Here is a 16,003-nt window from a genome sequence, read left to right on the forward strand (position 1 = left end):
AAGGCTAGAGGCTTATTACCCAGAGAGTCCTGACTGCTGCAGCTTTATCCAGTAACTAACACTTTCAAAACCCTTCTCAGCTAACAATATTTTTCTGGAATAGAACACAATATACACATGAAAAACTAAGCTCTAGAGGTTAGTGAGCTCTAGCTCACCTGAGGCTGAGCTAGGTCCAAGGTGCGAACTTCCCAGTAAACATCCCCACTAAAATTCTAAAATCTGGATCCCTCTCTCTGGGTAACTGTATTGCTGTTAAAGCACAGCTGCTTTGATGTGAAACCTTCTTGTTCTGCATTTTATAACTCCTCACGCTGTGTTCTTCAATAATCATAGCTAAAAATGAATGAGGCTGTTCACTGTCACCCACTCGGTTCCCAACCATTGCCAAAATGAGAATCAAGACTTACTTTAGCCATAACCACGGCCATTTCAAATGTCCCCACAGTGTCCATGTTTGCCACTATAATGGGAATTCCCGTGTACGTCTGCTTGGAGTTGCGGAAGGTGAAGGTACGCGTGAGGTCAACCTGCAATGGATAGGCACACATTCTTTTCAGTAATTGATTGTAACATAACAAAAGTTTTGCCATTAACTTCAGTGCCAGCAGGTTTGGACACTGATTCTTAATTTTCCTCGAGCTTCCCAGTCCTCCTCCTTTCATTCCACTACTGCTTCACTAAATTTCATTTACTTGTTTTGTTACAACTTCTGTCCTACAAATAACAAAAAAATTACATATATGGAATACTGTTTTCTGTGTTAGAGAGCTCTTGCTGAAGAAAAAGAGGATCAAAATTAAAACAAAACAAAACCAACCAACCAAAAAAACACAAGGCAGAGGGGTTTGTTAGAGACAGATAAGGAAAGGAAAGAAAGGACAATGGGAACTGTGGATGATTTTATACAGAAGTAACATCAGCTGTTTGGGTGGCTGCCTGAGAAATGAGAGGTGAAATCCTAACTCCACAGAAGTCGGAGCTGGAACTCTGCTTGATTCCAGGGCATAGAGGGATTCGTCCCATTCTTTAATGTAAATGACAATATAATAATTCAAAATCAAGCTCTTACTTTTGGATATGGCTGCCAGCTACTTTTGCCAAACAATACAAACAATCATACCCTGGCTTATTAAACCAAAAGGCAGCTAGTTTCTAAGTTAATTTCTTACAACTGTGTGAGCCTTTGTCTTCAAAGTTATTTCTTCTTCAGCATCCTCAAACGACTATGATAACATCAGGCATTTTGTTCATATGCAAGAGGTAATATCAAAGCTGCATCAGTTCCCACTGGTCTACTTAGCATCTCACAAAAGGAAAAAGAAATCTAAGAAATGTGCAACAGTAAGGTATTAGTTTAGTCTCTGAAATAACACAGTGAAAATGAAGGCTCTTTCATAGTTTTGATTGTTCCTCACTTCCTTAACCCAGGAACACTCAGAAACCTGGACTGAACTGAAATCCATCACCAGAAAAGAAACAATATAAACAATATATGACTGATTATATATTCACAGCATATTTTGAGCTTTGTTGTATTGCAGGCCACATTCTGACTGATTAATATGGTGATATTTTTATTACTGATTTGAGAGAAACGAATCAGTGCCTCAGCAACCTATTACAAAACAGATTTTCACTTTGTATAAGCTCATAAGGGAAGGGTCACTTCAGAGGACAGTCCAAGATAAATCTTAATGGAGACTTGCCTTTCTTCCCATTCACTATCAGAGAAGCCCACTTCTCCATCCATCAGCGATGACATAACATTCTTATGGCAATTTCAGCTGCAGTTAGTGAGGAAGGCATTTCATATATTTCATTCACTTTTTAAAAAATAATGTAACTATTAACTAGAAACAAGGGGAGAAAAGTATCATGCAAACAGTCCTACAGAGACAATAGCACCAGAACAATCACCTTACATTAATACAGAGGAAAAAGTCCCTTTCACAGACCTGAAGATGAAAAGTATGCTTAAGAATGAGGCAAGATGCAAAGCTACACAGGAAACACAAGGCCATTACTCTCAGTGATTCTCACTTCCACCTACTATAACTTTTCATATATGACTTCCTTTAACCAACCAGCTAGATGGATCTCATGCAATTATCCACACAAATGATAATACTGTGCAGGCAGGCATCTGTGTGGGATAATTGCAGGGCTTCCACTAATGAGGCTTTTGTTGTACAAGAGCAGGAGAAATGCCACACAGGGATGGAGACATTTATGCGGTGCCCTAATTCTCCACACAGCCAGTACCAGATGTCTGGGATGGGAAAATAAAAACCAAGGCAAGTTTTGAAAGACTCTTTCCTTAGCCTACCTTCCCAGGCCCCAAGAATCTGGTGTTCAGGCACCTTCGAAGCCAAAGTTCTTCTCCAACCCACTGTGCTAAATAGCCACTCACGGACAAAGAACTTGCCCAGTATTTTTGAGTACATTCATACATTTAGCCTCTCTGATATTCTATAGCAATGTTTTCCAAAACTGAATTATACATTACATAAAAAGTGTAACCTTTGCCTCCTAACTATATTCAGTGTTTCCTGTCTAGTTTTGTGAGAAACTATCAGCAACCAGTTCTGTTTCACCTTGTCCATTCCGCTGTTCACTTCATGGACTTCTGGTATATTGCCCACAGCTGCTGCTTCTCCATACTGGATAGCCCTAGATTTTTTTCTTCCCCCATGTTGAAACCAGTCAATACTGCTGATCACCCTTGCTGCTATTCTCTCTAGCTATTCTGGTATTCTATAGCTATTATGATATTCTTGTGAAGGGACCATCAGAGCTGTGTACTCAAGATGAACATACCAAGTATTGCTTAGTTCCTCTAGTAGCATTTTTGACCTCCTCTTTGCCTTTTTGAATGCTGCTGATGCTTTCAGAGATTCACAACTCCAAGATCTCTTTTCTGAGTGGCAACAGCTAATTTATAGCTTATTGTTCTATGCATTAGGAAAAAATAACTTCAGACTCTAGGATTGCTCACCATCATTCAACAACAGTACGTGTTCCTTCAGAAGAAAAATAAATAAGTAAATTAACTCCTACCCAGACCTTCGAAAAGTACTGAGACATTGACTATTCTGTTAAAGCTTCCTGGACTCATTTAAATTTGCAAATTTAAATTAATGACTAGGAGACTAATGAACTAATGACTCTTGTCTGGTGAACTTAAATGGGACAGCTTGCAGAGGCTAAGTCCAAGGGTATATGAGTACCGAGCTGCCACTGACAGACAAGGCTGTACCCATACAGTCTCCCACTCCAATTATTGCTTTAATCAATTTTAGACTTGAATTCAAATTTTAAGATTTCTGGTACCTCTCCAAAAAAGCAGTGATGGAAAATGAAGACAGTGCACAGAACTGCAATCAAGTATCATCATAGCAGACCCAGAAGAAGAGCTGCAAACACCCCAAATTGCCTAAGAAGCTGACTGAATTCCAGCTACTGCACAAAAAGCTAGCCTTGTGCAAAATGAGGCATTCACACCAAAAAAGCAAGTTGCTTGCTGATAAAAGCTTCAAAGCAGCAGCTTGCTGGGTAACAGGCACTGTAGTATGCTGCCTCTGTTCCTCTGCCAGCACTATTTATTTATATTCTTGTTTTGAGGCAGACTGGGGCTGTCCATTTTCAGATCTGGCTCTCACTGTTTATCCCTGTTGCTACAGCCTCAGTGATGGTGTCCCATTTCTTAACCTTCATCAGTTTTCACTGACCCCCCCTCATGACACGCACTTTTTCTCATCTGAAATGCTTTTAACAGCTCATCGCAGCCACCCGCCACAACCCTGCCGTACCAGCTCACATTCCCCCTATCATTTTCCCTTCCCGGCAGCCCTTCTTTCCACAGCCTGCGCGCCGCTAAATATACAAAGCGCTGCGCTGGAAGGAGCCATGTGTCACTCGGTGGAGCACAGCTCCACCTGTTTGCCAGGCCAGCAAACAGGTGACTTTTTATTAAAGAGGGGACGGAGGTGCTGAAAGCAAACGGCCAGAAAGGGCCTACAAGCCTGATGAGCAGTAACCGCACATGAGGATGAGTTACTCAGCCTGGACGCTGTTCCTTGTAATTTAAAAGGGACTTGGGACTGACCTGAGGTTACATTTCTGTTGAGAGGGTCTCCCTAATCTTACACTTTCACAAGGGTAAGAAAATTTGTTGCCCGCCAGCACGGCCACCCCTGCTTCCCATCCCAGTCTTCTCTTTCCACCCCACCTGATTTGTCTCAGCCTCTCTTACGACTCCGCTTCCCCTGCAGAAAAGCTTAATCCCCCTTCCATCCTGCAGCACAAGGCACAACCCTCATTAGTCAAACTAAATCCTTCCTTAAGCTTGGGGTTACATGAGGTAAACGAGATGGCACTTTTGCGCCTGAGGCGGCCATTTTTTTGTGGAGGCGATCCCCACTGCATTTTTGGGGTCCTTCCTGACCTCTGCTGAGAAGGAGCCGCAGGGGTACCCGGCTATCAGCCACAAGAGCCTGCAGGGACATGGAGTCCTACCCGGGCTAGCAGCAGCAACAGGGGCATGCAGCCCTGAGCCTTGTGAGGGAGAAATCCACCTCACCACCCCAGGCTGGGAACCCTAGCCAGGGGCAGGCAAAGCCACGGGAGGTTCTCCTGCCCATCCTCACTGGTTGCTTGCTTGTTTTGCTGTTAAAAAGGAAAAGGGCTGCCGCTTAACCTGCCACAGCACTGCGGGGCCGCTACCCAGCCCCGCGGGGCTCCCCCCCGGCCCCCGCATAGGCACCTGTCGGCAGCAAGCAGCGCCCCCAGCACCCCCACCCCTACCCCTTTTCTTCCCTTTTTTCCCTCTTTTTCTGCAAAAGAGCGGGTCACGGCGGCGTGGCCCCACAACTCCGGCCCCCTCCTGCCCGGAGCGGCGGCACCCACCCGCAACCATCACCCTCCCGGCACGCAAAGGGCGTTTCGAGCGGGGAGGGCACTGCGACGTTACACCGGGGGATAAAAATAAAGCGGGGAGGGAAAGGAGGAAGGAGGGTTAGAGGGAAGTCAGGGGGCTGAGAGCGGGAGGGAAAGCACGCCGGGTTCAGGAGCCCCCACCTCTGATCTGCTTTTGAGGCTGCTTCTTTTGGGTCTGAGCAGGACGTCTTTAAAGTCCAGCTTGAGGTCTGCGTCCACCCGGGGCATCTTGCTTGGGGGTCAGGCTGCGGCAGCCCCAGCTCTCCTGCCGGCTCGGCACAGCACGGCTCGGCTCGGCTGGGCTGGGCTGCACCGCGCCGCCTGCAGAGCCGCGGCGGCCAAAGCCTGAGGGCCGCGCACGGAGCCTATTTATAGGGCGCTTTATTAGGAGCGCAGCCGGCCGCCCCTTGCCCCTGCTTCTCCGCCGGGCTGGGCGCTGGCCGCGTGTGCGGCGATGGGGACGGGGACGGGGACGCGGTGTCCGCCTGCAGCCGCCCGTGCAGGGTGAGGCGCGGCGCGGGCACCGCCGGCGGCTTAAGGGCAAAGCAAGGGCAGAGCAAATGGCGCCTCCGTGTGCCCGAGCGGCGTACAGCCGGCCGTGGGGGAGCCCGCCGAGGGGCTGTGCCGACATTTTGTTTCCCCTCCCCTTATCCGACACCCGGGGGACGGTTGCGGACCTGTGGCCGCCGCCTCGCCCGGCCCGGGGGCGGCCTTGAGGGGGCTGCGGCCATGTGGGGTGGTGGCGCTCCCCCAGTGTTTTTGGGGCACAAAGTTTGCCTCTACACCTTACAAAGGGGCGGCCTTTGGTCTGCCTGGGTGGTGATGGGAGTCAGGGTTTTCCAGTGTGCTCCCCGTGCTCTGAACCCCAGCTCGCCCTTGGCCCTGCTGTCGTCTGGTGAAGGGGAGCGTGGCCCGCTCCAGGAGCCCCCCAAGCTGGTCCCGAATGTGGCAAAGCACTAATGCCTGTTTTCTGTGTTAAAAACCAAAAACATGCAGCTGGCTGGTCACAGGAGAGCAGTCACACTGCCAGCCACCTGGAGCTGCCTCTGCATGTTAATTTCTTATTTTAGTACACGTACAGGAAGCTTCTTTTGCTCCCCATAACACAGAGAAGCCTGATCTGTGACTTTATATGATTGTTTTCAACACGACAGGAGGTTGCAAAACCCCCGTAGCAACAGAATCTGGCATGCTGGGTCCGGTCCACATCAACTGGCTCAGGGATTGATATGAGGGTACCATATGAGAGGACTTCCACGGGATCTTTGAGCCTTAAAGTCTATTTAATTACGAAGTCAGTTGGTAGTTAGATTTGGGCTTATTTGCAAGAGACGTGCTTGCTAAGAGCACTATCAGTGACTGGAAACTGAAGCAGGGGAAGATCGTTGCTGGCTTCCCTTCCTCAGCCGCACTGCAAGATGAGGTAGTGCTTTCTTCTTTATCTAAAAGTTGCACATGTCCAGTCAACACCCTGCCTCCAGCAAAGCTCTTTTACACCTCTGTGCCCCAGTATCCCAGATAATTTAATAAGACTGAGCACAAGGCCCAGGCTTTACATAGTAGACAGACATTGCTTGCTGTTCTGAATGTCTGGGTTTAGAGGCCTTGAATTAGTCTTCTAAGAAGCCTTGAAGCTTCACAACTCCCCAAGATGCTGCATGAGAGGCTGGCATTGTGGATGCTTCCCACGGAAATGTGCGGGTGAAACAGGACCCTTTACAATCAGTCTCATCAGTTTAACAAAGGCTGTTCACTTGGTGATTTCTCCACAGTGTTCAGCAATATAGCAGCTAATAAAATGTATCTTTTAGACAGATACCACATCTCCCACCATTTACACATAGAATCACAGAATGGTTTGGATTGGAAGGGACCTTAAAGACCATCCAGTTCCAACTTCTCATGAGACCAGGTTGCCCAAAGCCCCATCCAACCTGGCCTTGAACACTTCCAGGGTTGGGGCATCCACAGCTTCTCTGGGCAACCTGTTCCAGTGCCTCACCACCCTTATAGTTTCTTCCAAATATCTAATCTAAATGTATCCTCTTTTAGTTTAAAGCCATTACCCCTTGTCCTATCACTACCCTCCCTGACAGAGTGTCCCTCCCCAGCTTTCCTGTAGGCCCCCTTTAGCTACTGGAAGATTGTTATAAGGTCTCCCTGGAGTCTTCTCTTCTCCAGGCTGAACAACCCCAACTCCCTCAGCCTGTCTTCATGGCCCTCCTCTGGACTCATTCTAACAGGTCCATGTCCTTCTTGTGCTGGGGGCCCAGAGCTGAACACAGGACTCCAGGTAGGGTCTCATGAGTGCACAATGAACACCTTGCACCTTCCTCGCCCTGCTGGCCACACTTCTTTTGATGCAGCCCAGGATATGGCTGGCTTTCTGGGCTACAAGTGCACCTTGCTGGCTCATGTTGAGCTTCTCATCAAACAATGGTGTTATAGGCTCATCAGCCTATATTTCTAGTTGGGATTGCCCTGACCCAGGTGCAGGACCTTGCACTTGACCTTGTTGAACTTCATGAGGTTTGCAGAGGCCCACCTCTCAAGCCTGTCCAGGTTCCTCTGGATGGTATCCCTTCCCTCCAGCATGTTGACTGCATCACACAGCTTGGTGTCATCAGCAAACTTGCTGAGGGTGCACTCAATCCCATTGTCCATGTCACTGACAACGATAAATAGTGCCGGTCCCAATACTGACCCCTGAGGAATGCCATTCATTACTAGTCTCCACCTGGACATTGAGCCATTGACCACAACTCTTCGAGTGCAACCATCCAACCAATTCCTTATGCACGGAGTGGTCCATCCATCAAATCTACGTCACTCCAATCTAGAGACAAAGATATCATGCAGAACAAGTGTCAAATGCTTTGCACAAGTCCAAGTAGATGATGTTAGTTGCTCTTCCCTTACTGACCAATGCTGTAACCCCATTGTAGAAGGCCACCAGATTTGTCACGCATGATCAGCCCTTAGTGAAGCCATGTTGTCTGTCACCAGTCGCCTCCTTATTTTCCATGTGCTTTAGCATAGTTTCCGGGAGGATCTGCTCCATGATCTTGCCAGGCACAGAGGTGAGACTGACTAGCCTGTAGTTCCCTGGGACTTCCTTTTATTAATGATAAGAATGGGTCTTGTGAAAGTGGCACACATGTAGTAGAGCACTGAAAATGGAGAAAACACAAATGCTTTCTTTGTCCCTGCCTGCCACCATGTCTTCACACCTCATGGCAGGCATGGGATGCTAAGAAGTGAGAAAGAAGCCACTGGACACACAAAAGGTCAGCACTGTCATGGGGAGTAGGAGTTGGAATTAGCAGGAGCAGTGATACTTGTAAACCCCAGAAAATCCAAGCCTGATGCTGTGTCTCATTTCAGCTATTTTCATTTCAATTTCCCCTCACAGAACTTGCCATGCTATTTTTTGTAGATTACAGTATCTACTAATATGCAGTATTTTCCCCATGTGCACATGCCAACAGACTAGTCTGGTTTCTCAGATCAGCTCTGATCTTGGAAATTTACAAAGTTTGAAATGCACCACTTTCTTATTTGAAAATATATTTTCTGCAATTAAAACTATGCTTTTTGCTGAACCGTCTCTGTCTTTTTCAGTGTCCTTTCTGAAGTCTAGACACCAGAAGGGACATGATCAGTAGTCAAGTTAATTTCAAAAGAAGAAATGATATATGTCTCTTTATATGTCTTTGCTATTCCTCTTTATATCTGCAGTGATCCCATGTTAGCTCTTTGTGCTTGGAAGATAAAGCTATTCAGCCAGGTTGTATGCAGTTCCGGTATTTATACTGGAAGTATAAATGAGCTACTACTGATGTCAGAGATTAGCATATGTAAATTATTCCAACTACTTTACTTCAGAGCTGTTCTTTTCTCTACTGGGTTGTTTTACATTTATGCCTAAAAACAGATGGAACAATGAACTCTGAAGACAATGCCGGTGTAACTTCTTAGGTCTTCTGACCGTTTCCTAAATGTGGTGTTTTAGAAGAGGGAGGAGTGAGCATAATACCATGTTTCAAGAGGAAATGCCTATCTGACTTCAGCCTATGATTACCTACGAGTTATTTTTATCCTTGTGATTTTCATGCTGTTACTGTAATTGTAAATGCTGTTGTGTTTCATAATAGAAATGAGTTCACAAACGGGGTCTAGTGACAAAGCACACAGAAGAGGCCGAGGTACTCATTGGCTTCTTCACCTTGGTCTTCCCTGGAAAGACTTGCCTTCAGGAATACCAGGCCTCTGAGACTCACGGGAAAGTTAGCAACAATGAAGACTTACCCTCAGCAGAGCAGAATCAAGTCAGGGAATATTTAAACAGGTTGCGCATATGCAAGTTGATGGAGTCTGATGGGATGCACTCAAGTGCTGGGGGAGCTGGCCAATGCCACTGTGAGACCATTCTAGATTATCTTTGAAAGATCATGGTGTTCAGTGGACAGAGGTTCCTGAGGGCTGTAAAAAGCAAATGGCACTCCTCTCTTCAAGAAGAGCAAGAAGGAGGATGGGGAGGAACAACAGACCAGTCAGCCTCACCTCAGTGCCTAGAAAAGTGGTGGAGCAAATAATCCTGGAAAACATTTCCAAACCTATAAAGGACAAGAAGGTGACTGGAAGTAGTTGGCATGAATTTGCGAAGACGAAATCATGCTCAGCTAATATAATTGCCTTCTATGATGAAATTACTTATTTGGTGGATGAGGGGTGAGCAATGGATGTTGTTTATTTTGACTTTAGCAAGGCTTTTGATAGACTCCCATAACATCTTTAGCAACAAACGGATGAAGTGCAGTCTAGATAAAATGACAATGAAGTAGACTGAAAACTGAGTGAACTTCTAGGCTCCAAGGGTTGTGCTCAGTGACATGCAGTCCAGCTGGAGGTCAGTCTCTCACTTGTGGTGTACCGGGTTATTTGTATATGGCATTAAAAACACCCCTTTTTATCCGTGCTCAGCTTTCTTCTTATTTAAATAAGAGTAACTTCCTCACCACCCCCTTGGTAATGAAACAGCCATTCAGTGATAACCTTAAGGAATGAGGTTGTCATTATTTGTCAAAGGAAACCCATAGCTTGATTGTCACAGCTGACGCACAGCTAACACAACTGAAGCACATGCTGACTTCTTTGCTGTGGTTCCCAGTAAAATGCCATAGCCTCATACAGCTCCATACAGCCAGCCTGTGACGGCATGCTTATTTATGGACTGTGGTGAGCAGTAGTGAAAGCATTGCTCAGCTGGCAAGTGCTCCCACAAACTGTGCCACAACTTCCCAACAAAATCCCACATCTGGAAAGAGCAACATGCTGCAGGATGTGTGATGAGGGTGCTTCACTGTTAAGGAGAGTTAGTATGTTTGGGAAATTTAAATCACCTTTATTTTTCTGTTTGAATTTGGGTCTTGGCTACATTGAAAAGCATTTGCCAACAGATGGATTGAGAGACCTAACTCAGCAAACCCTGCAAATGCAAGCAGAAGATTTCTTTTGGATGTGGAGATAAGGGACTTTCTCTGAACTATCACTAGTATTACAGCATCTACACCGTGCCTTTTGCTGGCCTTGATAGTCACCAGAACTGGGAGGAGTGGGGCTGACACCCCTGACCTACATAGCTGTGCCAAGCAGACTTCAGCCACATGCATGAGGATCACTTGTTATAAAGAGAAGAGACTCATGCCATAGGCTTTTTCATTAAAATCAAAGGTCTTAAGGTAGACTGCTAATCAGGATCTAAGCCCCAGGCCCAAGCTGAATTCAGTAGAACAACTTCTCATTCAAGGTAGAATTTGCTTCTGAGTAAATGACAGTATCCATACCTTTTGATTTCAACAGGTTTAAAATGCTAATTATAAGTAATCAGATCAATTAATAATTAATGAGACTCTGACCTTCCGTGGCATATGAAATACAATTAGAGTCTGTCTATATTTATAAATAGAACGGACCAAGCCCATTTTCTGTCTTTGCAAGGCCAAGGACAGAGCATAGCTTGCTTGTAGCATCTGTTTATCAGATGCCACATGCGAGCTTCAAGGGGTTTCACTCCTACGGCATATTGGAAGCAGTCTGATGCTGTTCCCTGAACTGTGCTCAGACTACCTGGCAGAGTGCTGGCTGGCCTGCTTGTCCAAAGGAGCATGATATTAATTAAAGAGTATGGGCCACGGCATGGTGAAGCTTATGGCCGTGCACCAGTCCAGTTTGGTGTATTAAAGGGCATTAGTGTTATGAAAAAGGTCTGTGGATTTTATATAAGTGGGACAAAACCTGTTGTATACTATCCACTGTGAGTTGATTATATCTGCAGATCACATCCAGCTCCTGTGTACTGTAAAAGAAAGTGAGATTCTTTCTATGGAAATTTTAAGCCATCTCCCAGGATGGAAGAGGGATTATGTTGTTGCATCAGAGCTCTGCATAGGGAGCCAGCCCAGTAGTGCCTACTGACAGAACGAGGCACAAACTGAAATGCACAAAATACCATCTAAGAAAACGCTTTTGATGCCCGTGCTGGGGGTAGAACACTGACAGAGTTTGCCCAGAGAGGTTGTGGAGTCTCTGTCATTGGAGACGTTCAAAACCCAACTGGACATGGTCCTGGACAACCTGCCTTAGCTGAACCTGCCTGGACTAGATGACCTTGAGTGGCCCCTGCTGACCTTTGCCACTTTGTGATCCTGTGGCTCTGTACATTACTTTGCCATTACAGAGTATCTTCTGTTATGAGATCTCAAGAGGCTTTAAATATTCTTGTAATTATATTCTTCATTTGTTGGTCATAACCATCGTTAAAGCTCTGTTTCATAAGAGAAAGGCAAGGAAAGACAAATTGAATAATAAAGTAAGATCACATGCAAGTTACACTTCTGAACTGTGATTATCATCTCGCATTGCCCTTGTAGCAGTAAAACTACTAGCTGCAGTGGAGTTGTCCCTACTTAATACCACTACGGGGTGAAATAAGCCGTGGAGTATACTCTTCAGGGACAAGTGGCACAATGCTGTAGCCTACCTACATGGGTTTGGCATTTATAGCAAGCTGACTTCAGACAGCAAATACTAACTCCCATTAGTATCATTAGGATTAGACCCTATGTATTCTTATTCCTTACAGCTCTGAGAATGTTCCTTGGTGTGACATTCATAGCTCTCCAGGCTCCTTTTGGGAAAGGCGGGCACTTATAAGGCCTCTCCTATATTTTCCTCCCCCAGACTCTTGCTTTGGGCCTGGGCCTCACGTGTGTCCATGTGTTTGCATCTGCTGTCCTCTAAAATTATTTGACAGCCTGGCTATGTGGCCTCCCCATCTCAGACCAGAGGGATGGAGGTCTTTTTGTCTGGGCTGGACCTAAGCTAACTTACCAGGATTTTCTAAAAGTTACTAAACCGTGTTCTCTGTAAGAGGCCAAGCAAGTTAAGTTAGATAGCAAAAATACCTCAGTAAATAACAAATTACATTTTCAAAGTGAATAAAAGTAGTAGTGTACAACTTCAAGAAGCATTTGGGCTGAGAAGAACTTGTCAAACATGAATTTTGAGTGTTGCCTGCATAGCAGCTGATTTCTTCTTGTTAGCAAATCACTTACTGTCATGACAGTGCACGCGAATTTCACTGCGACAAGCTGGACTCTCCTGGGTCTGGCAATCCCCCTTTCTCCCAATGTCTGCATTCAAACTTGAATGTAAGCTTGCTACTGAACTTCATCCATCATTATTAGCCTGGAACCTCCTAAGAACCCACTGTTAATTCAACCTGCTTGTGCAAGGAGAAGATAACACTGGATTCAAGCAGTACTTTTGTGCAAATGCTTTTGTCTCACAAGCAGTTGATTTTACAGTATGTACTAGAGAAGTCAGAGCAGAGCTGGGGCAGCACAAATACTAGCATTGCTGTTTGCCTTTTAACTTTATTTTTATTTTTATTTTTTGATTGGTTTGTTTTGGCTTGGGCTGTTTTTCGTTTGTTTGTTTGTTTTTTTGTGTGTGTTTTAATTTTTACTGTATCTGTATCACCCTGCTGCTCCCCTTATGTTTTCTATTTCTTGTGGAACTGGTGAGCTCTAGGTTTATCCCTGAGTCTGTGCTACTCAGGATCGAGGTGGTTAACACAGATATTGTTGTGCATTGAAAAGTAAAAATAGTTCTCTTATGCTTGTCACCATTGATTTGGTCAGCCCCTCGGGAGCAAGGCAGACTGAGGTCCTGAAAGTCCATTTCCTGCTTATCAAGAAGGGTCAGGACATTGTCTGTTTTAACCCTGGTAATTGTTTTCTTTGGTCTGGTGCCCAAAGCCTGTTTGAATAAGCACACTGTTGTTGCTATATGAGATAAATGAAAGGCACATCGTTAATAAAAAGGCATTGTATAGCCAAATGGTATTTTCTTTATTTTCTGGGCTTTTCTTGATGTTCCTCTGTTGGGTGGAAATCTTGCTAAAAATTCTGAACAGAAAAAAATGTTTCTAAACTGTGAACATCTGGTAATGCCTAGCTCTTGATCCCAGTTTAATCTTTATTTAAAGAAAATCTTTGAAACTTTGCTGCCCAACTGCACCATCTACAGGCAAAAAAACCCCACATTGTTGATAGTCTTACATTGTGTTTGTTCTGTATTAAGCACTTTCTTTTAATCACTGCAAATAATAAATAAAAGTAGATTTTTCCAGTTTTAATCTGAACTAGTTGTGAGGGTTGTTTTGTGTCTTTTGAACTCCACATTACATTTCCCACAACTTTAAATGCCTTGTACGCTTGGCCAGGGAGTTTTACTTCTGCAGAACACAAAGTAATTTGCCTCTTATCATGGGAAAATAGAAAAGCTGGCTGGATTGGACCTATGCTGCACTTTAAGAGTTTAGGGTGATGTAGATAAAAGCTGCATTCATCAGACGTCACATGCTGTTTTATTAACACACCTACACAGGGATTATGTTAAACATCAACTATGCTGTCATCGCTGTGCCTTTCTTACCCATAGTTCCTCGCTGACTAATGTTAAAGATATTCTTAAAGTGACCTAGAAAACGCTGCCTCTCTCTCCCACAGCAAATTAAACCTTGCTAAATATTCTGCTATATCACTATGATAAAACGGGAAGGGAAAATTTAATGCACAAGCTTGAAAAAAATACGCACTGGTTTTGCAAGGCTGTTTAAAAAGTGAAGATTATTCGCATGTCAGGCCACACTAGATGCACGTCTGTAGCTGTTGGCTTGTATCTAACACACTGATGGGTGTCTATGATATTTCAGTAAACGCATAGGACAACCGTGTCCTGAAACCCATGGATCAAATCTTGTCGATTGCCCTCCTCCTTTTTAGGAAGAGTGCAGGTCCTCTTTAGCTTTTTTTTTTTTTTTTTTTTTTTCCTGTGAACAAATATGTTTAAAAATCTATTCCCCGGTGGTAAACGGTAATGAAATAGAGTCCTTAAAAGCGGTAGATAGTTATACACATTCTGTCAAGAAAATACAAATAAATGTGAATAATTATGTTCTTGTAAGAGAACAAGGGGCTAAATTCAAGATCACTTCTTTGCTTGGATTTTATTTAGTCTTGTGCACAATACATTTTCTGGAAAGCTCTGTGGAACAAAAACCTGATTTGTCCCAGAGGGTATGCAGCACCCAGAGCCAGTAAGGCACTCATCCTGATTACAATCTTTTTGCATTAACATAATGAAGACTTCTGGAATACACTGCATCTTGTCAGTCTGTTACCCCACATCCTTGCCCAGCAAATTGTCTGTTACTTTGCATATTGATTTTTGCCCACCTGTCTCTCCCTTTGTCCCAAGCTGCCATGAAGCAGTGCTGTTTCTTGAAGTTAAAAGAGTTGGCATGTTTCACACCATCGTCCCTATTTCAGCAAAGGCAGAAGTCACTTCCATATGTGGTTTGCGGAGTGCTTTGGGATCCTTCAGGATGAAAGGTGTGATATAAATATAAGATACCATTCATTCCATTTTTTCCCCGGCACACACAGTGCTAATAGGTTTTGCTTTCATCTGGAGCTCCCCTGACTAAATTGTCAAACATCTCAGTAATACCATGAACGTTTGCTTCAGGCATACTCATAATCACCGTTCTGTTAGCTCCTCCTTACAAAAGGATGGCTATTCTCCAGGCACACAATCGACTCTCCTACTACCAAATGCCTCTTTATTCTTACCCTCCTCAATAGCTTCTCTTACAATTTCCCTTGAGTTTCCTTGCTTCAGTGTAATCCTCTGGCGCTCATTCAGCTCCCATTTCCCATTTGCCATGTCAGTTCACCTGCAGCACATTGTAAAGTCTGTGCTGATCCCGTATCCCGAGTGAAAAGGACCAGTGTAAGGGTATTTCTTTGGACTTCTGAGTCCTGTGCTTGTCTTTCTTCCTTCCACTGTGCTCGGATGGCAAAAGCTCTTCCTCTTTAGGCAGAGTGCTGTGAGGAGAGCAATAATCAGCTTCTCCAGGCTACCTAAGCAGCAGCTCATTCTCTTCGCAGAAAGAAGGGAAGAAGCAAAACACAATTGCTTTTCTGAGCCTTCTGCCTGGCTCTGTGGGAAAGGGAATAATTAGCCTCATTAAGCTGTGGGGCCAGCAGCCACTTGCCTTCCCTGCAGTCCCCTCGCTTGACCCCACTGCATTAGCGCCAGACTAAGAGCAGCGTAGCAGGCGAGTGGCTGCCAGCTCTGCCCATCTCGCTGCTCCCTGCTCCTTCTGCCAGGCTGCTGCTGTGGCACCCACCCTGGGCTGCACCACTGGCCCTTCGAGGGTGCAAATGGTGAGTGCAGAACGTGGGTGAGGGGAGCATTTCCTCACACTCCCCCTTTTTCACTCCTCATTATTGTAGCTCAGTTATTTTTGCTCCCATGTTTCTGCAGCTTCTTGCATTCAGCTACAAGCTACTTCTCTACTTTTCACCCTGACACGCTGCTGTCGTGTGGTAGTATATCGCTCGCCAGAGCAAGAGCTTGTTGAGAAAATCAGTGAGCTGCAATGTCCCTTTGGGGCCTTGCAAACAAGTTTTGTGAATTTTGGTAAAGGAGATAT

General features: G+C 45.0%; 1 protein-coding gene across 1 annotated transcript in view; it reads right to left on the reverse strand.

The window, feature by feature from the left end:
• Positions 1-5,971, reverse strand: part of GMPR (guanosine monophosphate reductase) — a 41,126-nt gene extending 35,155 nt beyond the window's left edge. Inside the window, exons 1-2 of the mRNA XM_083826854.1 lie at positions 5,080-5,971; positions 411-530 (exon numbers count right to left, since the gene is read on the reverse strand). Coding sequence (XP_083682980.1) covers positions 411-530; positions 5,080-5,166 — 207 coding nt within the window. The 5' untranslated portion in view covers positions 5,167-5,971. The remainder of the gene's footprint in view (positions 1-410; positions 531-5,079) is intronic.
• Between the last annotated feature and the right edge of the window lie 10,032 nt (positions 5,972-16,003).

This window comes from Anser anser (assembly GCF_964211835.1).
Source record: "Anser anser genome assembly, chromosome: 2".
NCBI lineage: Eukaryota > Metazoa > Chordata > Aves > Anseriformes > Anatidae > Anser > Anser anser.